The following is a 27,959-nucleotide window of genomic DNA, read 5'->3' on the forward strand; positions in this document are numbered from 1 at the left end:
TGACCCAAATACAGCACTCCTTAACCTTTGACCCATTAAGGATTTTGGAGAAGACTGTGCTCAGTTCTCATTGAAATAGGCGTGAGCTTTAGTGTCGCAATATTTGTAATTGTGTGACAACAATCTGACATTGAATATTTAGCGGCGGCTGTTTCAAAGATCATTCCCCAGTCAGTTTGGAAAGGAAAACAAACACCTTTTGTCGAAATTCTTCAAAACTGAGACAAGAATGGCTCATAAGGACATATCAACCCTGATAAGTGATCTAGATACTGACATTACTGGAGAAATTAGCACTTCTTTAGCGACAGATTTTTCGGTTTCCGCTGGCGATGAAACGGACGAGAATCGCCAGCGTAAATCCAGGCATTCCGACCGGAGACAACCCGGGAAGATCACTCGTCAGCTCATCGAAAGGAAGCAGCTGCTACACGACTTGCAATTGGTGAAAATTGAATTGTCGCAGAAGAATTTGATCATCGACAATTTGAATGCTGAACATTTGGCAAGCGTCGAAGAGCTCGAAGAAAGATTAGGCGACGCATCTCATACAAAGCAGATTTTGCAGGTGATTACAAAACAAGTCATGACTGAGACTGAGTGAGAGTGAGTGAGATAGACTAGAGAGTTGATTTGAGACTGTGTGTGTGGTGTATTGTGAATGGAAATTTGAAAGCATGTTCACTGATCACACAGCATAACTCAATTTTCATTTTAGCTACGAGGAAGCAAGGTTGCACTGGCAATAAAATAAATGAATAAACTGTAGATCTAGATCTAGACCTAGAGTCTATTCCCTTTTTGTTATTTTATTGAGGTAAATAAACTGCAGACTATTAAATAAACACTTACAAAGTGTAGATAAGAATCACATGAATGAGAATTGAGAATATTGCACAGAGTTACATTGGATGGTCATAGATGAGAATTGACATGAATAAATGCAATGAATAAATTAAACTTACGACAGAGTGGAAATGATGTCGAACGTCCAATGAAGATGATAACGGTTGAGAACGGTTGAGTCTTCGGTGTCGTGGCTGAAGAGCCCTGAAGAAACCGATGCAGACGCGGATGCTCGTGATGATGATGATGAATCTCTCAGGCAAGAAGAGAAGAGAAGAAAATGTGTGGCGCTCGATGATGAAGCAGTGAGTCAAACTTTGATGTAAAGTTCATCAGAGCAGCAGTGAATCGAACTCGTTGATGATGTCAGGCAAGCTACGGTGCGTCGAGCTTGTGTGAGGTGAAGTAATACCGAAGCGAATCAAAGTGACTGGCAGCTCCCAGCGGAAATCAAGCGCCATGTCGGTCCTGATTAAAACGTTCCATTAGAAGACTGCCAAGCCCGCTGGAGATGGCAGAAAAGACAACGTGTACAATGTATGAGACACGGAGAGCAAAATACTGAGACGTCTGACTTGACTGAAGATTTAAGCAGGAGTGAAGAAAACCTTGTGGTGTTGAAAATACGCGGGGTGAATGGTGCGCGGAACCACGGTGTGCGATTGGAGGGATAAACACACGTGGTTCGAATAAATGAATATAAATAAGTAGCGTGATGGAAAATTACTGAGAACATGAACTCCAGGAGGACCATAATAGACTTGCTGAATGGTCCTCTGAATGGATGATCAATTTACGAACAAGTGCAAGGCCATCACAGTGTCCAGGAAAAAGAGCCAGATACGACACCAGTACATCCTGAACAAGGCACCACTGGAAGAAGTCTCATCAACCAAGTACCTTGGCATCACAATCACATCCGACTTGAAATGGGACAAACACATCACAACTATATGCCAGAAAGCAAACAACACCCTCGCCAGAAAAAGGGATGATACTTGATGGCCATATGCCCACAATTATAACATTTTTACACAGCTGCGCCAGAAGTGTCCAATTTTGACAGACATGGCGCATTATAATTGCTCACTATTATTATTATTATACCACCCATGTGAATGCCAAGATATTTGGGATAATTCTTAGGTATGTAAACATGTGATAAAAATGTTTGTTTTTATTTTCTACTTCAGGCCAGGCTTGAAGCGCAGCTGAATGTAAACAAAGAAGAGGCACGACATTTACAACAGAAGCTCCACGCTGATCTTCACACAATCACAGAGAAACAGCACCATCTGGAGGCCACAAATGCAGAGTTGCAGCGACGAGCTGGAGATGTGAGAAGGGTATTGCATAACTTAGATCTGTCAGATGAGCAGTATGGGGCATTGAAAGAAATGAGAGAAGAAGTCCTAACTCTAAGGGATGTCATAGCAGTAAGTGTTTATCATTATGTGCACTTGAATAGTTCTCATTGGTATTGTTTGATTTCAAATTCCTATTCATTCTTGCATTCTAATTTGATGAGTATAGCATTAAGATGTGTACTATATATCTCTATCTAAAGTTCTTGTTAGATTATTTAGCACTAATAATCATATCTCTATTTCAGTGGTCTGTGATTGAAATTAAAGGTATTTGTTTCCAGAAATGAATAGTTGAATTACTTCCTATGACTTGATTGACAGATTAATATTGGATATGAATTAATTTTTGTCAGGTAAAATTCTATGAAGAGAAGCACCCACTGCTCCTGAAGCTGACTGATCTTGAAGGATGGAAGCAGATGTTAGAAACAGAGCTTAAGAGGAGTAGAGAGGAACAATTTAGATTACATGAGGTACAAATTAGATTAGCAGCTTTATTCAGAAACACAGTGAATACTACTTATGGGAGACAAGATATAAGGCACTTCAAGGCAGGTGGTCTGTATGTACAGGTTCATTAAGTATTCATTTCCAGTGAGAAACATTTATTTGAGGAAACTAAAAATGTATTACATGTTATACCAATGAAAAACAATTTCTGTATTATATTATGGACAATAAAATCTTGAATCTTGAATCTTTATAGACATTAGACAGGTAGTCACTAAAGCAAGTTTCACTTACAAGGGTCATATAAAATAAGAAGGAGAGAGAGAGATAGCTGGATAACTGAGTTTAAAGGCTGAAATAAATCATTGGAACTGAGCTGGGGAGAGAGAGCGAGGAAATGATTTGGTATATTTTTTGTTTAAATTTGCATTAATATTTTCTTTTTGTTTAAACTTGGGGGGGGGGGGGGGGGAGTGGGGTGTCAATACCTGAGAATTTTGTCATCAATACCAATTTCTAGTTTTTCTTCTTTTAAGCCTAAATATCTTTTGTGTTGAGTGTACTGTAGTCTACTAATAAACTGAACAACACGAATTATATCACTTGTGTTTTAATGTTTGTGTTTATTATTCTAAGTAACTTGGAAATTTATGAGAAAAACACCTTTCCTTTCTCTCACCAACTTAAAACTAAGTTATACAGGAATAAGGTTTCATAAATAATTAACCCTTAAGCAATTTTATGATCCATGTTTTAAGTATGAGAACCAGGTTGTCCTGTGTAAAGCTTAGTGGATAAGATGCAGTTGCCAACAGGTAAAAGAGCAATTGTTTTGTGATTGGTGAAATCAAAGTCTAGAATATCTGGAGTATATCGCCTCTTGATGCAAAGTGATAATGTCCTGAGAAGCTTTATTACTACATGTTTAAGCAGAGCCGGATGTTCATGAACTAGACATTTATCTTATATCCTAAGGCACTAGAGAAGGAACAACGGTTGAAAAGTGACGCTGAAGGAAAAGGTCAAAAGCTGACCATTGACCTTGCCAATTTGAAGTCAACACAAAATCAAAACGACTACAAGCGAGAAAACTACAACAGAATCAAGAGGTCAGTATTGAAGGGAGAATTTTCATCTGTATTTCAGGGCTAGGTGACTTTTGGTAAATACTTTGATCTGGCATTGTGCATCAGTTGTGCATTATTATGAACAGGTTTCAATATTTCATACTTTACTTTTATATGAAAATTATGATGTAAGAATTATTCAGACAGACTTTGGTAAAACCCAAGGTTTATAGTTGACTATCAGTTTAGAGTGTAATGATAGACACTAATATTCTTCTATTCACAAAGGTCCACTGAATGAGGTTGTATCATCATGTTTTCTGTAGGTTATTACCGGCTTAACAGAGCTGCTCTTGGAAAGTAAATACAGCATACATCTGTATAAACAAATTTTGTTGAAATTTGACTTTTAGGACCAAAGATTTTGACAGACCATTATCTATACAAAATACAATCATCGGGGTTAATGTAATAAGCCAGTTCACGGTTGCAGTCTGAGCATGAGCAGATAAAGGTCATTGCAGAACAAATTTTGAAATACACGGAGACGAAATACTGGATACGTGCTCATGAAAGTTATGTAACATTATTCATTCATGCACATTCAGTGCACTCCATGGTACACAGGTGGAAGTATTCTTTGAAAAGGGGGAACAAAGGCTATTTATATATAGCACCTCCATCGCTGTAGGAATGATTATTTCAAAATGTACAAAGTGGGACCTCTTCATGTTTTGAAGCTCTGTGGATATTCGGGGTCATTGCAGTAACGTACTAACCGTGAACTGGTCTATTGGTTTTATTCTTTATTTGTTGAGAGATTTATGTTAGCATTTGAGAGGTAAATTGCTTTCAGCTTCCTCTTTTTGTGCTTTGACTATTGCTAATTTGTTGAGTATAAGCGAGTTCGTAAATAGCTTTGGAACGCATGACCCCAAAATATCCACAGATCTTAGACACGATGGATACTTGCCACCTGTGCATTTTAGAATAATCACTGCCAAAGTGATGGAGGTGCTTCAGGAATACTTCCACCTGTGTATCAGATAAATGTACTGTTGGTGCATAAATGAATACTGATTACATAACTTTCATGAGCACGATCCGAGTATTCGTCTCAATGGTTTTACAATTTGGGTACGAATGACCTTTATCTGCCCATGCGCAAATCCTAATTACGAACTCGCTTATTGCAGTGGTATTGAGTACATTGTGTTTTTGTTTGTTTTGCAGTGAGAGAGATGATTTTGAACACCAGCTAGATGATATCCAGAAGCAACATACCTATCTCAATGTCACCTTCAAAGGAGTGGTTGAAGAACGAGATCAACTTGTCAAAGAGGTGAAATGATCTTTAACAGCGTCTTAAAATTACTTTGGCCATTAGAAATAGTTAACTTTTGTGATTGTACTTAATAAAAACGATGAACAATCTTATATTTTTCTCAGCAAAGATTTTAATTTCATGACTGGTCATAAATTCATAAAATCCCATTTTGTTAGTTAGACAATGTTGGTTTGTTTGTGTTTTTTTTCTTCTCATTTTTAATGGAAATAAAGTGTAAACTGACAAATAAAGGGGCACACCATCTAAGTCTCCTTTTGGACATCTGCACATAACGAGTGGACTTGACTAACCTTAGTCAGCGATCTCTACATGGTCAGCGTTCGCGAAACAGACCACAAAGTTCTTCTCACGCTTTGGTTTTGCGTATGTTGCACGCACGTGATAGCTGCGGTCGCATCCGTAGTCGTATATACCTGATTGGCCTCAAGTCAGGCTACGGGAAAGACACATAGTCTCGTCAGTTTACACCCCCTTTAATGAACATTGATGGCACTATTTTACAGCATAGCAGTAATGTGATCCTCTCAAGGGTTGATAATGATTGCACATTCTTTTATTAAAATAAGAAGTAGGGTATAGAAGGTATGGTATATGAGATGTAGCTTATCAGAGAGGTGAGAAAACAAAGCCACCATCTATATTCACATTCTGTGCAAAATATCCTCGTACCAGCAATTTTATAGAAGCTCTTATTAAGAAGGATTGGTATGATGCATGCTTCATGTATGCCTGGAGGAGTAACATCAGCCTTCTTTCTATTTTTGTTTGACAGCTTGCTGATAGGAAACAAGAGTTACTCCTTCTTACCCAAGACAATGGCTACTTCTCCAAGCAGTCCAGTGATGTCAGCAACAAGCTTGCTTATGCAGAAGAACGTCTCCTGACTGTTCAAGCTGATCTAGACCATGCCAAGAGATCTAGAGAAGAACTTTATGAAAAGTACATTGAATCCAGGTTAGTCCTAATTGTCAGGTGGCTTAGCGTCAAATTTATCGATTATCGTTACTTGCCGGATAAAGGCAACATTTTTGATACAGGGCTTCTTAATACTTACTGAACGATATATGGCTAGGAGCCCCTGGCAAAAATTTCAGTTCAAGGGTGTGGGGGCTGGGACGTCTTTTTGGAGCCCCCAAATAATTTTATAACATTGATTTGTTGTTGTACAATTGCCATTTTTGGTACAGGGCTTCCTTAGGACCTACTGAACGATATTAGGGTAGGAGCCCCTGGCTAGAATATCATATAAGGTGTGGTAGAAAGTAATATATAACCTGTTGAACACTACAATGGTTTGTTTCAGAAGGCAATTCCTTGCTTTCATGGCCTCTTGATAGACTCCCACGTATTGCATTCATGGCATGTTATTAACTGAGCTGTAGATTCAATTTAGATTTTGTGATTTCTTGGTTGTCACAAGATTGGTAAATGCCATGAAAAACCCAATACAACTTTCTTTGAAGTGTTTATTGCATTTATCTGCATCACTCTTTCTTGCCTTTTAGCAACATGCTATTTTCTTCTCCAATTCCTCTCCTTTTCAATACCTCTCTTTTTTCACAAACGACATTTGGCTATGCTATGATTTCATATTACTGCACTATGTTTATAACTTCATATGACTGAAATATGTATAAATCCTTATAATTTCATTATTAGCAGACATTGATTTTATACTCTGTTTGTATGTTAACCTCAGGGATGGATGCAAGGCAGAGTATGAGAACAAACTGAGACTATGTTTATATGACTGAAATATGTATAAATCCTTATAATTTCATTATTAGCAGACATTGATTTTATACTCTGTTTGTATGTTAACCTCAGGGATGGATGCAAGGTAGAGTATGAGAACAAACTGAGAGAAGAGCTTGAATCAATCCGACTGAGAACAGAGACTGAGATTGATAAGCTGAAGAGCACCATGCGAGATACCTTTGAGAGAGAGAACAGGTGCGTCAGTCAAATTTAAGTTCAATTTATTTCTCCATAAATGCAAAACATAGGGAGCTACATAAAATAAAATACATACATACAATACAATAATAGAACATGTACATTATATATAAAACGACTCCAGTTGGAGCAATGTATGTTTTAAAAAGAAAAAAAATCAGCAAATGTGGAAGCGGTAGTCAAAAATCAAAAATAGGGACTTTTAGAATTGCACGTTGACAGCCTTGACTGCAACGTGTGACGTCATTTTAAGGCACTGCGCATACGTCACGTCGTCTCAGTCGGTGATCGAGAATGCGTCAACCTTGATTTTCCTAAATCTAGTACGGTACTAGTATATGCCGTGTGCGCATAAAATATACAGTTCCTCAGGTAGACAAAGGAACATCCCTTCCCTGCTATTATGTAAAAATGTGTAGAACAGGTGTCACATGCATGTTCACCTGTTCTACACATTTTTACATAATAGCAGTGAAGGGATGTTCTACCACGTAGCAATAGGCCATTTTCATAATGTAACCAAATTTAATGCACAGGTCTTTGTGAAGTGCCTCAATACAAACTATTTCATTCACCTGATAGGAATAATAGTATTTCAATAGACAGAATCCTAACTGCATACATTATAGTTGTTGCCAGCTAGGTTGGACAAACATTATGGCTTGACCTACCTAGCAACACTTAATATATGCAGTTGCATTCTGACTATTGAAATACTATTATTCCTATCAGGTGAATTAAATAATTTGTATTGAGGCACTTCACAAAGACCTATGCATTACATTTTGTTACATTACGAAAATGGCCTATTGTTGAGAGTAGAATGAGAAACTGTATATTTTGTCCTCTTTCTTTGTCTGTCATATTCATATAGCGTTACTTCCTACATGCATGTATATCGTTGAGTGCAATCTAAAAGATTTCTAATTGTAGTCAACATGGGCAGTTGAGTACGTTGACACGCATGGTCAGTTGGCGTTCGTCGTGTTCTCGTCCACTCATTCTACAAGTCCCTAATAATTTGTCGAGGATTACCCTCAATAAAAAAAAAAATTATACAATTAAAACTTAAAAGTAAACATCAGATAAAATGATGCGGTGTACCAATAACAAAAAAGAAGAGGGAGAAAAATATCAAAGACGGGGGGGGGGGGGGGGGGGTGTGCATCTACCTATATGTGAATGTTGTAAAGGATGGGTTACTTAACAGGAATAATCTTAACTTAGCCTCACTATACCTCAGTCACACTAACTAACCAACACCAGACTTTGGAATAATGTTAATTGTAATTAATCCAATATTTAATATAATAATACATTCAGGAGGCAATATAAGAAACATTTAATTTGTTCCTATTGATTACTTAACCCTTACTGTACTGGGCTATTTTGAGCACCCTCTGACTGGGGGGGGGGGGGGGGGGGGCCTGGGAGGCCCCCCCCCCTATGATCTCGGCCGTCGAATGTCCGATGAACACGAAAATTTGCATATTTGTAGATATTTACGTAAGGAACAAGATGGTATAATTAGTTCTTTCCTAATATGCAAATTTTTCTCGTTATAGCCTAATTAATTATGCAAAATGCTAATTTTATGCATTTTACAGAAAACTCTACATATTTGTCCGTAGACTTGTGAAGAATCTTGAAAATGTATTGAATAAATGTTTCCTTCATCTCAAATTCATGAGGTTTCATTATTTTTATGATATTTGAAAATGCATAGGTTAATTTGCATAAATTATGAATACGCAAATTACTCATTCATGAATATCAAATCTGGAACTATATTTAGGGAACTAGAATCATTACAAGAATTGTCAGACTCCACTTTTTGAATGTTAAAAGTCATTATTCATATGAAACTTCTTTTCTAACACAAAATAGTTATTTGATGTAATTAATAATGATAATTTATGCAAATTTGATGCGATTTTCAACTATTTATTTTCTTATGTATTTTATTGTTTTTTATTTCTTATTATATCTATTGTTTTATTTCTAATGTATTCTTTTGTTCTGGAATACATCAAGTTCATTTGATATCAATTCATATCTTCACATTTCTGCTTGTACGTGAATATATGCAATTATAGCACTTTTTTGATGACATGCGCATACTAATTGTTATGTAATACCTTACAGGTATATCCGATTTTGACGAAAATGGTATCAAAATGTGCGCAAGACTTGAGGGAAAAAAGTCATGAAACGACAATTCAAAATTCCAAGCGGTTGCGGCGCGATCTTCGAAAATGTCGAGGGGGGGGCCTCCCAGGCCCCCCCCCCCCCCCCCAGTACAGTAAGGGTTAAATTTGTTAAATATCTCTTCTTAAATTATCTTGTAGAACCATACCATACTGTTCGATACTCTTATATGTTTTTTATTTTATATTCTCATGTTTGATGTTTTTATGTATTGTTTGACCAATCTCTAAATTTTATAATAATAATGTAAAAACAAACAAATACATAAACTAGGTGTACACACTCTAACAAGCCACAAACCTGGCTTTCATTGTGTTCAGCATTTTCCAATTATCCAATTACCGGGTATGTTTTTTATGTCGTCCGTCATTACTGGATTATGTATTATACGGTATACTTTTCCACTTTCTGCTCTTAACCTTGTTTCTCACTGAATGCTATACTTGTTTTGTTTTTTAGCTTCTTAATCGTTTGACTGAAATGTCATAGTTTTATAATGTTTGTATTGCCCATTGACTGTTTATACACAATGTTTTAATTGATGTTGGAATTTGGAAATAAATTATTTGAATTAAACATCATACCATAGACTAACAACAGACCAAACAAAGATAAGTACATTGCAAAACCAAATGGCCAAGAATCATTTGGCTTGGAGTCGGTTTAGTGTCATTTTGGCGGTGTGACTGAGTTATTACATCGTGTATGTTTATGATGTAAACAGGCTTATTAGAAACAAAGTTAGCACTATTTTGATCTATAGCTACTGTATGCAGGGTTACAAGCGACTGGGACAAATAGCCCACAACATTCTGAGTCTGTACCCCCCCCCCCCCCCCAAAAAAAAAAAAAAATTAAATCAAAATGTTAGCATATAGTTCATGCATAGATAACTTAACATTTTTTTAATCCACCCCCTTCCTACAGAAAAGTCAGTGTGGAGTCCTACTGTATGAACTAAAGTTGAATGCCATTCATGAATGCAGAGACAAAGTTGTAAGTTCGAAAATCTTTTCTGTAAGAAAGACATGTTTTAAAAGTATGCGTTTTTTATTTTATTTGTTAGGAGTCTGCGGGAGGCAAGAGGCAATGCCATCTTAGAAAAAGACAGAGCGTTATCATCAGCTCAGGAAGGCAAGACCAAGTATGAGGAGCTCTTTGCAAAGTAAGTCATCTCTTATCAATTCATATCTGTAGTTTATTTATTTATTTATTTATTTATTTATTTATTTCTAATCTTTTGACAGGGTAGCCCATTCACCAACAAGTAGTGGTCTTCCACGGGGCCCTGAATGAACATATTTACATCGTTTATAACATTTACTAGCAGGACCCGCGGAAATCCGCGGGATTCTAGAGGGAAAGAAAAAAAAAACAGCGTCCCCGCCTGCTTCCTTTTTGGGGGCCGCCTCCCATTTTTTTTTTTTTTTTTTTTTTTTGAAAGAAAAAAAACATGAAAAGCACCGCTAAAATGTATTTCTGATTTTAAAAAAGAAAAAAAAAAAAATTGTCCGCCGCCATCTTGAAAAATAGCTCGAATGTCAGGGAAAAATGTACGGAGCGGCCATTTTGAAAGAAAAAAAAAAAAAAAAGGGCCTCCTCCTTCCCATTTTTAAAAAAAACAGGACGCTAAACATGTTTTTTTTTAAATTTGGCCTTATATAAAAATTAAAAAAAACGATCCAACTGTACCGGTAGTTATTCTTTAAGCCACTGGAACTGCGTAGAGTTCCGTAGTGTGGCGTACCGACTACGCAGAAATTAGGCTGCGTATTAATGGGAAAATAGTCCCTGCGTAGGTTATGCGTAGGCTGGCGTACAGGTTTGCTTATGGTTGCTTACTGTGTGGAAAGCTTTTACTGCTTAGTCGATCTGGCGTAGGGTAGCGGACTGTTGCGTAAAAAGGCGTACTTTCTGCGTCAAGTTTCTACGCCGAAAGTACGCGAAAAAAAGTAAACATGTTGAATTGTTTTCGTTCACCTTGCGTACCCCTTTCCGTCCCTCAGCATATAGTAACGTAGGCCAGCGCTACGCAACACTACGCAACTCTACGTATTGACCCCACGCCAATTAGTGACCCGCAAGTGTCACAAATAAAGTATTAAAAATATGCTCATCTGACCTTAATTAAACGCCTAAAACCCCCGAGCTTTCGGGGGTTTATGGCCCTTTGAAACCCGTGGACCCCACGCCTATATTATATTTACACTTAACTCGCTGCGATCTGATCTCTCCCCCCCCCCCCAACTTTGAAGAACGTAACCCCCTAGCTTTTGGGGGTTTATGGCCCCTTAAAACCCGTGGACCCCACGCCTATATTATATATACACTCAACTCAGGACCCACGGAAATCCGCGGGATTCTAGAGGGGGGCGCAGGCAAAAAATTAAGATTTTCATGTCGGGGGCTCCATTTCAAATTTTTGGGAAATTTTCGGGGGCTACTTTTTCAACTTTCGGGGGCTCTTTTTTCTGGGGCTACTTTTTCATTAATTCATAAAAGGATAGGCCTACACTTTGTTTAGTAGGCTAAGGTTTCAGGCTTCCTACTTCATAATTGCCTGTTTAAAAAAAAAAAACATTTTTCTAGTTCAATAACTAAGTTTTCATGCATTGATTTGATGCCAGAACTGTAACATAATAGACCCTAGATTGTGATTATTTCTGACCATGAATTTTGATAATCATTTTTCAAAGTAAAATTTTCACAAGAAAATCAGACAGTCGTTTAAAGACGTAGACATTAGTAATACTTTTACTAATTCTAAGCTCAGGTTTTGTAAATCTATTCACGAAACTATATTGAAATCGCGGCAATTAATAATGATGCAAACCAACAGATAACAATTTCAAAGTGTCAAATCTCTTCGACTCAAGCTCAGCTCAGGTGTACTCACACACACTACAGCGTAACTCCAGGAAGCTCGAACACCGGCGCCGCAGGCGTCGGACGCCTCCGGTGCGCGGTGCCGGTGTTGGAGCTTCCTGCAAGCTCATCTGAACTCACACACACTGCACAGCAGCACTGCACTGTGTGTTGACTGAAGGCAGCTTGCGACTGAACTGTCAGTCCAATGGTTTTCTTGTTAAAACTTTCCTTAAGAAAATGATAATCAAAATTTAGTATACATTGCCGTAATAATCACAAAATAAGCTTTGATTTCATACCTCCATTCACAAAAACTATATAAAAATCGCGGCAATAATGATGGAAATAGGTCTCTAAGTTTGGACGTGGACGGGAAGCTTCGTGTGTATCTCTGTGGCTTGTGCAGCTACTACAAAGGATATCCTATAGAAAGATGCTTTACTCGGGTAAGCCCGACCCTGTTCATCGTGCATTTAATACGAAACTTAATGTGAGTGGATGGTCATCGGTCGTGTGTCTACGGATGTAATGTTGAATATCCATGAGGTATCTCTGTCGTCACGCATATCCTGCATTATGCATATCGCGTCTGTTTTCGCCCTGGACGTCGACACGGAGGAGGACCTCGGGCGGAGTATAGCCAATTCCACAGAGTATACTCTCACGCGGACGATGGCACCGGTCACCGGGACCCCGAGGGGAGGGTTCAGGAGGAGATAGCTGCACCAACTTCGGTCGGCGATCTCATTAAAAAACAATAGAATACAAAGGCCGGCGGAGACGTCATGCCCCCCCCCCCCCCCCCCCCCGGAGCCTTCTCGTATTATTATTATAGAAGATACAGAACAGTTACAAAAATAATACTCATTACTCGTTACTCGTTCAGCAGTAGTTTATAAACTAGTTTATAAACTACTGCTGAACATTATATTGATGTATTATAATACAAAGTGTTTTCTGGCCATGTTAATCATTTTGTCAGACTTAAAACAACAACAAATAGCATTTACATTAAACAATTCTTCACCTGTCATAAAACCTGTGGTTGTAATCACACTTGGGTGTCGGACAAGGAGAATATTTCTTCAAAGCATTTGAAAGTGTCAAGTACAAGGCGTTCTAATTTTTTCTCTTACAAGAGAGAAACAACGTTTGAAATTAAAGGGTGTCCATTTCTGTGATTCATACAATCCAATCTGTGATGTCTCAGGTACAGGGAATTACAAGCCACCTCTGATGCCAGAGCTATGGAGCTGAGTGGTGAAGCCAAACTAAAGAGCTTTGAAGCAGAGAGATCCAATATGATTCAGGAGGAGACACAACGTAATCTTAAGCAAGCACAGGTGGACTGTGATAAACTACAAAAGAAACTAGAGGTAAAGTGTGCTGGGGTTATGTGATGCAATTGGAGAGTATGATTGTCACTAAAGGTCTAATTTGTTACAAAATGATATACAAATGTCAATACACAGGTTTATATATACCAATTGATTTTGATGAGGATTCAAAATTGAAATTTAACTTCAAACTGGACCAGGGAGATATAACATTCTATAATTTTCAAATGTGATTAAAAGTGCCACTTACGCACAGAATTCGTTTTGCAGTATATTTTAATAAATGATTGCTTTTCTCTGAAATAATTTCAGGTTCTGACCAAAGAATATTACACCTTGCAATCTTCAGGAGAGAGAAGGGCAACTGAATTAGAAGCACAACTATCAGAATTGAAATCAAAACTAGAGACTTATGAGAAACTAGAGAAAGAACTTGATGATGTAGTGATGCAGGCTGCCGAGTGTAAGTAAACAAATCTATGATCTGAGACCTATGCATTCTTTTTGAGTCCAACGGTTAAAAAGTCATATAATCATGCATTATTGTCAGCATTTGGGATTTCTTTAACTTGGTTCTACTTACTTGTGAGATTAATGTTGAAACATTTTGACATACAGATCGCTGTAGTAGTAGTAGTAAGACAGGGCTAATTTTTTAGAGGTGTTGTGGTCCATTGGATAAGTCTCTGGACTGTAAACCAGAAGGCACTTTGTTTGAATCACTTTTGCACCATTAATGTCCTTTGGCAAGACATTAATCTATAGTTGCCACACTCCACCCAGGTGAGGTTAATGACCTGGTAGGAATTAGTTTCTTGAAATGCTCGAGCACTGAAGTGGCAGCCGTGCAAAAACTAGGGTAGTATTTATGGAGCACCAGGAGTGGTATTGTGCCAGACATGAGCACTATTATTATTATTATTTGTGTATGACAGATGACCAAGGAGATGAGGCAGAGAAGGTGCTGTTCTCATATGGTTATGGAGCTAATGTGCCTTCTACAGCAAAAAGGAGATTACAGCACAGGTGAGATATGGATTTTGACAATATCCAGCTAATATATAAATACTTTATTATTCAAAGAATAAGCAGTATATTGGCAGTGTATTGATTCATATTGGCAGGTGTTGGTGCCGCCAGGGAAGCCATATATATCTATTGAGTGAGGCTATAATATTTGAGAAAGTTAAACTGTCCGCTTTTTAAAAATGAATACATGAATAAAGAGCCTGAAAGAAAAGGAAAAGTAAAACCATCACTCATCAACACAATAAGAAAGAGGCCGATGCAATTTGTTGGTCACATATACAGAAAGGATAATCTAGGGGGAAACAAATCTTAACAGGGAAGATTAGTGGAAAGAGAGGCAAGGGAAGATAAAGCCTCACATATTTGCAAAGCCTGAACAAACGGGTGATGAAAATAAAATCAGCAAAACCAGCTTTTTGAAGAAGAGCAGATAATAGACAGAAATGGAGGCCGCAGATGAGTTATTCAATATTGCTTTTAAGGTTAACATTGAAATGACTTTCATGTGTGGCAAATAGGTATTTTGATTTACCGAAACCATTTGTGTGCTACCAAGTAATTATTTGATACAAATATGTTTATAAGGCAACTTTGTGATTTGTTTTATATCTTTATTTATGACATGAGAAATATCGGTGTTCTATAATGTCAAATGTCTGTTGCACCCACTTGATCACTAGGTTTTACCAAGAGAGCTATGTTGCTAAATCTTTATTTTTCATGAGGCCGCCATCTATTTCTAGCCTAACTGCTCAAGATGGCAGTCTCCTGCGTTCTAAAATTCATCTCTTTTATTTAGTTCAATGAACAAAATATACATACAGTATATCTGTTATTCTTGTTTGTATGCTTTGTATAATGGTTATTGTATAGATATTATTAGACATGATTTGCTATTTATGTAATACTTATGTAAAAATGTATAACTTTGTATTTGTTATTAGAACACAGAAATAAAAGCAATCAAACAAACAAACAAACAAATGTCAATAATATATTTGTGATATTCAAAAGAAAGTCAAGGAATTCTTAATCCAATACTATTCAATACAATATTAGAATTTAGATAATTAAAACTTCCAAATGGGACTGAAAGGATGAATTGACCTCAGCTCAACTAAAACTCATTCTGAAATTTGATTTCTGATCAGTGTCCATCTGGCAAGGAGGGTTCTAAGCATAGAGAGGATGAATACTTCTCTCAAAAGAGATCTTGAGAGAGGAGAGACCAAGATTCACCAACTAGGAGAGGAGGTAAGAGAAGGGGAGGGAGATCAGGGAGACCAACACAACAACCCACCCTCCCCCCCCCCACTCCGTGAACGGAGGGATACCATGCGTGTTACCAAAATGTCCGGTAAAGGGGTACTTTTCACGCACCAAAGTCCGGCCCGTAGTACACAAAAATCGGACACCGGACTTAGGGGGGTGTTTATAGGGGGGTGTTATTGGGGATTACTTGACATATCCTCCACATTTTTTGCACTTAAGCCGATGAAGATATGGATAGACTGTATGATGTTTTTTTTTGTGATAAGAACATTTGTTGATTTTTTAAGATTTTTTTTTTTTTTTTTTTTTTGGGGGGGGGGGGGGAGGGGAGGGGGTGAAAGATTTATGTCATGTTGAATTTTCCAGATGTACGAGGTCCAGATGCAGGGGAATGTATATACCAGTAACACACTGAGCGAACTTGATATGAATCTAAGATATGAGAGTATGGTACAGTGGGTCATTGATTTGTGAGAGAGGTTTTAGGATGGGGTCTCTGCTATGTGTATCCTTACTGACATGGCAATGTATGGAAATGTAGGTCTATCTCTCTCAAACCAGGTTATGAATTGGGATAGGGTACACAATATTGAAATATTCCTTGTTACTATACTATAGTTCTATATATATATTATAGTATTAATGACTGCTTTGAGAGAAATAGTTGTTTTTATATGCTCAAGGGAAGGTTAGAATTGTAACCTTCCCGAGAGCGTATAAAAACAACTATTTCTCGAATATTAAAGCAGTCATTAATACTTTTATATGCCGAAAAAAAATAGACTAAAAAATAAAAAATAAAAAAACTTTTGTCGAAGATGGGATTCGATCTCTTGCGTACAAAAGGTGATGTAACTAAAATCAGCGCCTTAAACCGCTCGGCTATCGCGCTCTGTTACCATATTTAACAGTTTTCTCTAATATATACATTAAAATGGATTGAAAACGGCTTCGTGTGATTGATGATTCGCGGCTGCTCCATTTATCGGGCCCTTCTTTTACTTTTGCAATGCATATTGGCACGAACTTAGATCAAGATCTATCGGCAGATGTTGTTTTTTTTGTTTTTGGAAGTTTATTTTCGTCTTCATGTCAACAATGCAAGATAAAATTGTCGGTAAGATCGATCGAGATTCAATTGTATTGAAATTACCGACCAATTCTTCGCACACGTACGGTATCCTCGATCGCTCAAACCATTTTTTAACATGTAAACCTATGGGGTAACCATGGAGACTGACCTATTTTTCCCAATAACCATGGTTATTGGGAAAATAGGTCTGTTTTTACAGGAACAGTTAAAGTTTATGAATGCAATTTCGACCAATCAGATTGCTGGATTACTTAAGTGAGGTATATAATAATGTATATTGAACAAAAACAAAATTCAACACCACACTTTTATTTTCTCTATTTTTTATGTTGTTGTTGTTTTATTTGGTGTTGTAGCTCTCCAATGCTACAAGTCTCTTGAACCAGGCCCAGCAGCCGTATAATTATTTGATTGACAGTATCAAGTCTAAAGACCAACAGATCAACAAGCATAAAGATCATATCAACACTGCCTCCGAAGACATCAGGTAAGAATAAACATGACAGTATCAAGTCTAAAGACCAACAGATTAACAAGCACAAAGATCATATCAACACTGCCTCCGAAGACATCAGGTAAGAATAAACATGACAGTATCAAGTCTAAAGACCAACAGATCAACAAGCATAAAGATCATATCAACACTGCCTCCGAAGACATCAGGTAAGAATAAACATGACAGTATCAAGTCTAAAGACCAACAGATCAACAAGCACAAAGATCATATCAACACTGCCTCTGAAGACATGAGGTAAGAATAAACATGACAGAATCAAGTTCAAATCCTAGCCCGGCACTATTGTCTCTTGGCACAACGTTAATCAACATTTGCCACTCTCCACGTAGGTGTTCAATGACTACCCAGTAGGATACAAACGTTTGCTTAGCATTGTGAGCATCTGTAAAATGGTGCCTGGCTGGAATGCTCCCCAGGAAGTGGAGAATGTGCATACATTGTGTGCAGGCAAGCCTGAATCTGATGACTGGGGTAATAATAGATCTGTAAAGTGCTTAGAGACATGGTTGATGTCTAAAGTGTTTCTGAAAGTGGAATTTGATTATCATGTAGAACTGCATCACTGTGATAATTAGGTGGTCTGTCGTTTCGACAGATCACCTATTGTTTTTGTTCAAATTTTCTTTCTTATTTCTTTATTTTTATTTATTGTACCCTCTTTTTTGTTTACAGGATAACTCAAGATCAGTTAAGTCAATTTCGTTCAATTTTGGCGCAGTTATAGGTCATTGTCATAAGAAGTGACAGTAACATTTTCAAGGTCATCAAATCTTCATGACGTCATCCAGGCGCCATTTTGTGTTTTTTTGGTACTTTTTACTCATGATCATATCTTCATAACGGAAAGGCATTTCTCATTCATTTTTATTATGATTAAGGTCAATATCCGTCCGGTCAATTTCAGGTCAAAAAACGCATGCGGATGCGTACGTCCGCGCGCACGCAAAAAATAAAAATGCTCCAAATCATCTCAAATTGATTTTGCATACGTTTCAGGCCATTTTAAGCATTTTCAAAAATTGCGCGAGAGCACTTATGTGCGCGCGTTTCCGCGCGTAACCGCGCGTAACCGCGTGTATTGACATTTTACAACATAGAATCGCAACATTTTCTCTATCTTCATATTTACCACATTTTTCCAAGCATTTTGATACCTTGTTCACTTTTTTCTGACCAGCAATAACTTAATGAGCGTCCATCAAAGTTTACAGTACGCACGGACCTGCGCTATCTATATCCACAATACATGTGCAAAAACATGCCTATACAACATTTAATGTAACTCTTCAGAATGGATGTATACCCCCCATTTTTTTAAATATTTGGATAGATTATGAGTCGGAGATATGATTTCATGTCTCATTTGACCCTCAATTAACTCATGACGTCATAATGGCCTCCGAACTCAAAATTTCAATTTGCATATTATGACGTCAGCAGATTTTTGCAAAATTGATTGTATCTCTGTAAATATTGATCAATTTTCTTTCGAATTTTGATATGTTCTACCTAAGAATATTCTCTACAAATGTAGTCGCCACGATATTTCATTTTGACTAAGGCATCATGGCATATTTTTGCAATTAAAGGAGGCATGTCAATTTTTCACATTTTGCGTGTATTCTCTATGGGACATGACTTTTTCTCAAAACTGGATCTACATTCTCGTCTTTCGCGAGCAATATCTCCATCGTTTTATCTTTGTTTACGCTGAGCTTTGAGTATGTTGTAGCTGAGACAATAAGCTATCACAAGTGTGCCCTTTATTTTTCGATCAGATGCCGGGATCATGCTCATATTTCACTTACAAAGTGGGATTTGAGAATTCAATTTTCAGTTTACGTGTAATCTCTATGGGAAATGTTTTGGTATATCGGTAACGCACTTGACTTCCGACCTCGAGGTCCATGGTTCGAGTCCGGGCGTTTCCAACAATTTTTTTTCTTCACTTTTTTTTCTTTTTGACCTTTCACTGTACCATCTCCTTTGAATATTAAAACACGTACAATCGCAAATAATGTAATAAACAACCATATTTACTTTATTATTACCCTATGCGTGTAATCCTTATCCCTTACTGTACTGGGCTATTTTGAGCACCCGCTGACTGGGGGGGGGGGGGGGCCTGGGAGGCCCCCCCCTATGATCTCGGCCGTCGATTGTCCGATGAACACGAAAATTTGCATGTTTGTAGATATTTACGTAAGGAACAAGATGGTATAATTAGTTTTTTCTGATTATGCAAATTTTTGTCGTTAGCCTAATTAATTATGCAAAATGCACTAATTTTATGCATTTTACCGAAAACGTGTCAAACTCCACTTTTTGAATGTTGAAACTCATTATCCATATGAAACTTCTTTTCTCACACAAAAAAGTTATTTTAATGTAATTAATAATGATAATTTATGCAAATTTTGATGCGATTTTCATTTTTTTTTTTGTTTTTTTGATGACATGCGCATACTAATTGTTATGTAACGCCTTACAGGTATATCCGATTTCGACGAAAATGGTATAAAAATGTGCGTAAGACTTGAGGGAAAAAAGTCATGAAACGTCAATTCAAAATTCCAAGCGGTTGCGGCGCAATCTTCGAAAATGTCGAGGGGGGGGCCTCCCAGGCCCCCCCCCCCCAGTACAGTAAGGGTTATGGGAGATGACTTTTTCTCAAATCTGGATTCTACATTCTTGTCTTTTGCGAGCAATATCGCCGTTATTTCGGCTTGATTTTTGTTGATTTTTTAGTATGTTGTAGCTGAGACTATATACTATCTAAATGTTCTCTCATTTTTTTCAGTCTGATGTCATCGTGGTCTGTTGATGATAATCATCAACATCATGATGATGATGATGATGATCATCATCATCATCGTCATCCCCATCGTCATCCCCATTACTGCAAGGGCTATTGTCAATTTCAGGTCAAAAAACGCATGCGGATGCGTACGTCCGCGCGCACGCAAAAAATAAAAATGCTCCAAATCATCTCAAATTGATTTTGCATACGTTTCAGGCCATTTTAAGCATTTTCAAAAATTGCGCGAGAGCACTTATGTGCGCGCGTTTCCGCGCGTAACCGCGCGTAACCGCGTGTATTGACATTTTACAACATAGAATCGCAACATTTTCTCTATCTTCATATTTACCACATTTTTCCAAGCATTTTGATACCTTGTTCACTTTTTTCTGACCAGCAATAACTTAATGAGCGTCCATCAAAGTTTACAGTACGCACGGACCTGCGCTATCTATATCCACAATACATGTGCAAAAACATGCCTATACAACATTTAATGTAACTCTTCAGAATGGATGTATACCCCCCATTTTTTTAAATATTTGGATAGATTATGAGTCGGAGATATGATTTCATGTCTCATTTGACCCTCAATTAACTCATGACGTCATAATGGCCTCCGAACTCAAAATTTCAATTTGCATATTATGACGTCAGCAGATTTTTGCAAAATTGATTGTATCTCTGTAAATATTGATCAATTTTCTTTCGAATTTTGATATGTTCTACCTAAGAATATTCTCTACAAATGTAGTCGCCACGATATTTCATTTTGACTAAGGCATCATGGCATATTTTTGCAATTAAAGGAGGCATGTCAATTTTTCACATTTTGCGTGTATTCTCTATGGGACATGACTTTTTCTCAAAACTGGATCTACATTCTCGTCTTTCGCGAGCAATATCTCCATCGTTTTATCTTTGTTTACGCTGAGCTTTGAGTATGTTGTAGCTGAGACAATAAGCTATCACAAGTGTGCCCTTTATTTTTCGATCAGATGCCGGGATCATGCTCATATTTCACTTACAAAGTGGGATTTGAGAATTCAATTTTCAGTTTACGTGTAATCTCTATGGGAAATGTTTTGGTATATCGGTAACGCACTTGACTTCCGACCTCGAGGTCCATGGTTCGAGTCCGGGCGTTTCCAACAATTTTTTTTCTTCACTTTTTTTTCTTTTTGACCTTTCACTGTACCATCTCCTTTGAATATTAAAACACGTACAATCGCAAATAATGTAATAAACAACCATATTTACTTTATTATTACCCTATGCGTGTAATCCTTATCCCTTACTGTACTGGGCTATTTTGAGCACCCGCTGACTGGGGGGGGGGGGGGGCCTGGGAGGCCCCCCCCTATGATCTCGGCCGTCGATTGTCCGATGAACACGAAAATTTGCATGTTTGTAGATATTTACGTAAGGAACAAGATGGTATAATTAGTTTTTTCTGATTATGCAAATTTTTGTCGTTAGCCTAATTAATTATGCAAAATGCACTAATTTTATGCATTTTACCGAAAACGTGTCAAACTCCACTTTTTGAATGTTGAAACTCATTATCCATATGAAACTTCTTTTCTCACACAAAAAAGTTATTTTAATGTAATTAATAATGATAATTTATGCAAATTTTGATGCGATTTTCATTTTTTTTTTTTTTTTTTTGATGACATGCGCATACTAATTGTTATGTAACGCCTTACAGGTATATCCGATTTCGACGAAAATGGTATAAAAATGTGCGTAAGACTTGAGGGAAAAAAGTCATGAAACGTCAATTCAAAATTCCAAGCGGTTGCGGCGCAATCTTCGAAAATGTCGAGGGGGGGGCCTCCCAGGCCCCCCCCCCCAGTACAGTAAGGGTTATGGGAGATGACTTTTTCTCAAATCTGGATTCTACATTCTTGTCTTTTGCGAGCAATATCGCCGTTATTTCGGCTTGATTTTTGTTGATTTTTTAGTATGTTGTAGCTGAGACTATATACTATCTAAATGTTCTCTCATTTTTTTCAGTCTGATGTCATCGTGGTCTGTTGATGATAATCATCAACATCATGATGATGATGATGATGATCATCATCATCATCGTCATCCCCATTACTATCAAGATCATCATCATCATGATCATCATGATGATCATCATTGTTTACATGTCTATATAACTTCTCCCTTTCTCAATATAGTAAATATTATAATCTATCATAAGACTTGAAGACAGACCACCTAATTCGTCCCCATGACGAATTAAATTTCTAGTTTTATTTTATTTTTTAAGGAGACTGAAAGAAGAACGTGAAACCCTGATGAAGGAGAAGAATCAGATGGCTGCTGATCTGGAGAGACTTCTCAATCAGAAAGAGGTAAGTGATATCCATAGCAATTATTATTACATGTCTTCTTATCGAGTCACTACACAAGTCCTGTCCAGTGCTCCACACAGGCTCTGGCACAGCAATTCACGGTTTCCAGGTCATCTTGGGTGCATGGCTCTGGCAGGAGTGGACAGAGTAGTATGTGTTCCATTGTCTGTTCCTGGCCGCATTCACATGCTGTTTGTTCATCTCCTAAACCCCACCTCTGCATAAGGACTTAGCCAAGAAGGCCAAGTCTCGCTAGAGCCAGATGCGAGGGATTCCTTCGGGCTGAGGGAGAGTTTATTTGGGGTGGTCTGGAGGTGGTAAGACCACAAAGTCATCCTTTGGGTGTGAGGGCTGGTATATTAATAAGGGGCTCTACAGTGTGCAGAAAGCTGGGTCTAGATTTGAGCCACTTGCCCACTGGCTGTTGTTGGAAGAGTGGGTGGAGTGAATTGTTTTCTCGTTTGTCCTTTTCTTTCTGGGACAAGACCAACCTTCTGACGTGTGGAGGGGCAATACCGCAGAGCAGGTAGATGTCTTCTACTTTTGTTGGCCTAAGGCAACCAGTGATTGCTCTGCAGGATGAATTTAGAGCTGGGTCAATCTTGGGTGCATGGGCCGACCTACTCCATACTGGTGAGGCATACTCTGCAGCAGAGAAGCAAAGCGCAAGGGCTATTGTTCAGATTGTTCTGGCATCAGTCCCCCAGTTGGTGTTGGCTAGCTTCTTGAGGATGCTATTGCGGGCTCCAACTTTTGCCTTTGTGTTGGCAATGTGGTTCTTGTTGGTAAGGGAGTGATCCAGTGTGACGCCTAGGTAGACTAGGTTGTGTGTGTGCTGCAGCCTTTTCCCATGCCAGCTGATCCTTACAGGCCTGATAAAAACCCGATTTAAATCGGTTTCCCGATTTTTTTTATTTTTCCCGATTTTTTCCCGATTTTTTTCTTTTCTTCCTTTTAAAAAAAAAAAAAAAAAAAAAAAAAAAAAAAAAAAAAAAAAAAAAAAAAAATCATTTTTTTTTTTTTTTTTTTTTTACCATTTTTTTTTCCTTCCCTATTTTATCCTGATTTTCCCGATTTCCCTCTTATTATCTCTATTCTTTCCTATTTTTCCCCCAATTTTCCCCCCAATTTTCCCAAGTTTGTCTCAATTTTCTTACTCGAAAGGGGGGAATGTTGTTAGATGCCATTTTTTCCCCGCGAATCGTCTTTTTTTTTTTTTACTCAAGGGGGGCGTGGTTGAGGGGAAAACAAAAAACCTATTTTTTTTTTAGTGCTCACTATCACCCCTGTCCTTAGTTGATGGTTGGTATCCCTGTTCTTGAGGTGGAAAGCACTTATCTGAGATTTGTAAGAGTTAGCTCTCAGTTGGTTGGTTGCGTAGTATGGGATGAGTCCGGCCAGGGCATCACTGAGGGACTCTTCCAACTTTATAAAAGATTGGTTCTGGGTGGCGATGCAGAGATCACCGGCGTAGAGGAAGGATCCATTGGTCGTTTGTGTACTTCCTTGTGGTAGGCCATTTTTCTGTCTGCGCCATCTGCTGCGATTGCTGTTGAGGACCACAAAAAGAAAATTCAATCGGACAGCAACGTCTGGATGAGTCCAGTCAGTCTCATATCCTTTGTCAGCTCAAAGATCTTCCTGGTGAGGATTCTGTGGTTCATGATGTTGTAGGCAACAGAGAGGCCAACGATAGCAGCTCCAGTGATTAGCTTACCCTCATAGCCATTCTCAATGAACTGAGTGAGATTTAGGAATTGGCCATTGCATGACTTTCCTGGCCTAAACCCTGCTTGTTTCGGAATGAGATGTTCATCCACGAATGGGGTGATACGGTTGAGGATAAGCCGCTTGAATAGCTTATATGTATGGCACAGAAGGGAGATGGGTCTGTAGCTCTTTGGACTTGCTGGGTCTTTGCCAGGCTTCAGCAGGGCAATAACTTTGACTTTCCTCCAGAATTTTGGGATGTTGTTGGTGCTCAAGCATTCATTGAACATGACAAGGAGCCAGTTGAGGGCACTTGGTCAAAGTTGTTTGATTTGCTTGCAGAGGATTTCATCAAGTCCAGCAGCTTTGTTGTTTACATTGCTTTGATGGCAGCAAGCAGGTCGTTCATGGTGAAAGGGGTCTTTTAATATCAGTGGCAATGATTTGATGATTGGATAAATGCTCATCAACATTAAAGTACCTCTTGAGGCTTGTTCAGGAAGGACAAGGTAAACTACTGCAAACAAAAAAAGCCACATTTTGTAATGTGTAAATAGGGACTTTTCGACTTTTTGACTGCTTCGTTTGCGATCATTTTTTAAACAGGGTTGACGAGGCAAGCTGACTGTTGTTTGTTACCTTTTAGATTTTGCACGACGACGACGCTCGCTGAATGATGACATGCATAATGTTTGCACTTGTACGATATTCCAATAGAATAGCTAAAGATCCAAATTCGGTACATAGGACTGTCCTCGATAACTATGCTGCAACAAATTGGCAATGCATATAAAATCAAATGTGTTTATTTTATGGATTAATCTGCAACAATTGTGATTTAAGGTAAATTACAGACAAGAGAATGCGTTAATTTTAGATAGTTTACGCTTCCACAACTCTCGGCTTGGTCAATTGGGTCCGTTTTGTGACGTTAATGTACTGTTTCTTATCTACAAAATATTGCTTACCAACAGTACAGTCACCGATTACGAACGATGGCAAAACAAGGGGAAACGCGTTCGAGAATTCTGCTGAGAACGATGAGCTCGTCGATGCACATGTGCATTGCTTACAAAATGACTGCATATGCCACAGTCCACGAGTGAACGTGCAAATCAAAAAGTCCCTAATGAATGGCTACAATGGTCCTGGTACTGAGCTCTGTGTGTTATACATGTGAAGCGTATCCCTTTCTACGTCATCATTACAAACCAAAGGGGTTTTCCCTCATCATACCTGAAGGAGGGTATGCAGTCATACTATACAGGAAGTTAGATATTATAGCATTACAGTTTGTCTTCTCTTTTTATTATTAAATCATATACAGTGCCTCCAGTATTGGTAATATAATGTACATAAATATTGTGTTCAATTGCACTACAATTCCAATTTTCAATTCAATTTCAATTCAAAAGTATTTCATTCACTCATTGTAGCCAAACACCTTTTCAAGTTAAAATATTCAGTCATATACTCGGATGTTGTGTGTATGGGCAGTTGATTTAAAACAGCAATTTGATGAAGTTTACAAGGTATATTTCATAAATCTTTGTAGACTTACATTGGACAATTTTATGAAGGACAAATATTCATGATGGTTAGTGCTCTTTCGTGAATATTTTCTGTTAAATCTGAATGCAAAAGAGAAATCTTTATGTTTGTAAATTATCCAGACACCCAACTCCCAATCAAAAAAGGCAATGTTTGATTCAGGATGGTATATTTTATCATGTCCTCTTTTAAATAACTATTTATTCCATCATAGACATTTTAAAAAAATCGATACTTCGTTTAAAGGCATCATTTAACAATGTTACATCTGAGATGCATGGCCCTACATGTTATCAGTGTCTGTGATATGGTGTAATATTGAAGCCCTAAACAAAATTGCGCTTCAAAATGATCAAGAAGTGCCTCAAAAAGTAAAAATCTTTGAGTGACCGGTTTGGCAAACGCAAAATTTGGTTTTGATTTCCAATCATAAATATCTTGATAATCAAACAGGCGATCAGCTTGTAAAAGTCATGGGGTTCCTGACTGACCTAAAAGTTGATGATTATCATTGCAGCATGAGCTAAATCCAGGATTTTGTTTCAGAGTCTGAGACAAAGTTACCGGATTCCTTTAAATGAAAAAGAAATTCTTCTTGTATGACATGACAGTATGGATTACCAACAGAAATTCCCCATATCATTCATGATCTTGATTTGATATTCTCCCATCCTCTGTAATCATCTCTTTTCTCTCTTTACCTTTCATGGTAGCAAATGGCAGTGATGAAACAAGTTGTGTTGACACTCAGCCAGCGTCACCATGGTAACAAGGAATCTCATCAGAGTCCTGTTGTTCATGAGAGATTGAGTAGTGACCGCCATCCTTTGTCCGACAAGATGACCATTGGACGTGAACCAGGTCATCAGCCCAAGCCGACTGTCTTTGTAAGTGATTAGTGAAGAGGTCAAAGGTCATGTTGTCAGAGTTGGTCAAGAATATCCCTTCTATACCATTTCCAGAGCTGCCAACTAGTTCAGATTTCTCGTAATTGGTACGGAAATTAAAAATCATTACAGAAGTTGGGAATGTTGTCTAAAATTGTGACTACACGACTATTACAACAAAAAACAAAAAAAGTCTGAGCAGAGCTATCTCTGTGAGTATTCTCTTACAAGAAGCCAATTTCTGTCATCAGCCCAAGCCGACTGTCTTTGTAAGTGATTAGTGAAGAGGTCAAATGAGCATATTTTTTTTTTTTTTGGGGGGGGGTCCTCGAAAATTTAAAAATTTGCCCGCCCCCCTTGAGTGCCAGGGAGGGGAGGCCAGGCCCCCCAGGCCCCACCCCCCCCCCTGGATCTGCCACTGAAAAAGGCTAGGCATTAGTTTTATAACATTTAATTTTTCTTGGCATCCATGCAGTGTTGTAGTGCCTTATTTTTAGATTCATAGAAGAAAAAAAATAAAATAAAATTGAATGGGTTATATGTTGTACTGAATTTGCAAATGATAAGGTTTTAAGGGGTAACCCTTCAGCAGCTACAGGTTGTGTACACTGTAGCCATTAACTCACTGAAAGCAGACTTTATGGTATAGTAGTACGCTTTGCCTGCTGATTTTCATGAGTTACAATTTCCATCTGTTTTAAAGAATACACCATGCCAAGTAACCTATTGTATTTAGAACCTGCATGGACTTTTTTGTACTGACTTTTGGCGTTTCAAATTAAAACAACGTAAATACAAACAGGCTTTTGGGGCATATATTTCTAGGATGTTGAAGATCTTCATTTTTTTTATTAGGGATGGGAGTTTGAAGTGTTTTTATTTTGACATGTACACCTGGGTACCTGAAAATTGTAGAACAAAATAGACTAATATTGGTCATGTTTGATTCTAAACAGACACAGAGCCAAGATTCACAGTGGTACGAGAAGCTGAAAGAATGCAACACAAACAGAGGAACTCACTACAGGAACACATGGAAAGAAGGAACATGAGAACACAACATGAATAGAGGAAGATGTTATAGGAACACATGGAAAGAAGGAACGTGAGAATACAACATGAATAGAGGAAGATGCTATAGGAACACATGGAAAGAAGGAACGTGAGAATACAACATGAATAGAGGAAGATGCTATAGGAACACATGGAAAGAAGGAACGTGAGAATACAACATGATAGAGGAAGATGCTATAGGAACACATGGAAAGAAGGAACGTGAGAATACAA

At 37.9% G+C, this 27,959-nt stretch overlaps 1 protein-coding gene across 4 annotated transcripts; it reads left to right on the top strand.

Annotated features, from left to right (window-relative positions):
- The first annotated feature begins 72 nt into the window (after positions 1-72).
- LOC587445 (progesterone-induced-blocking factor 1) lies at positions 73-27,954 on the top strand. 4 transcript variants are annotated; one of them, XM_030982497.1, is made up of 16 exons: positions 76-568; positions 2,040-2,282; positions 2,567-2,686; positions 3,639-3,772; positions 4,964-5,072; positions 5,851-6,032; positions 6,906-7,031; positions 10,309-10,407; positions 13,321-13,486; positions 13,760-13,910; positions 14,383-14,473; positions 15,628-15,730; positions 17,198-17,328; positions 22,440-22,524; positions 26,499-26,672; positions 27,629-27,954. In XM_030982497.1, the coding sequence occupies exons 1-16, from the start codon at positions 230-232 to the stop codon at positions 27,722-27,724; spliced, it is 2,349 nt and encodes a 782-aa protein (XP_030838357.1). In that variant the 5' UTR covers positions 76-229; the 3' UTR covers positions 27,725-27,954. The 4 variants fall into 4 exon arrangements, 2 of the variants coding, with proteins under 2 accessions (XP_030838358.1, XP_030838357.1); XM_030982498.1 differs by lacking the exon at positions 26,499-26,672 and having other exon boundaries at positions 73-568; XR_004063629.1 differs by lacking the exons at positions 17,198-17,328; positions 26,499-26,672 and having other exon boundaries at positions 74-568; positions 27,629-27,736.
- Positions 27,955-27,959: the final 5 nt, after the last annotated feature.

Source organism: Strongylocentrotus purpuratus, unplaced genomic scaffold (genome assembly GCF_000002235.5).
Source record: "Strongylocentrotus purpuratus isolate Spur 01 unplaced genomic scaffold, Spur_5.0 spur5_scaffold_12, whole genome shotgun sequence".
NCBI lineage: Eukaryota > Metazoa > Echinodermata > Echinoidea > Camarodonta > Strongylocentrotidae > Strongylocentrotus > Strongylocentrotus purpuratus.

Bases quoted from the DNA above. Each gene is read 5' to 3' on its own strand.
- LOC587445 (XM_030982497.1), top strand. From the start codon at position 230: ATGGCTCATAAGGACATATCAACCCTGATAAGTGATCTAGATACTGAC. The intron at 2,687-3,638 runs GTACAAATTAGA...TTATATCCTAAG, and splicing joins AACAATTTAGATTACATGAG to GCACTAGAGAAGGAACAACG. The intron at 5,073-5,850 runs GTGAAATGATCT...TTTGTTTGACAG, and splicing joins GAGATCAACTTGTCAAAGAG to CTTGCTGATAGGAAACAAGA.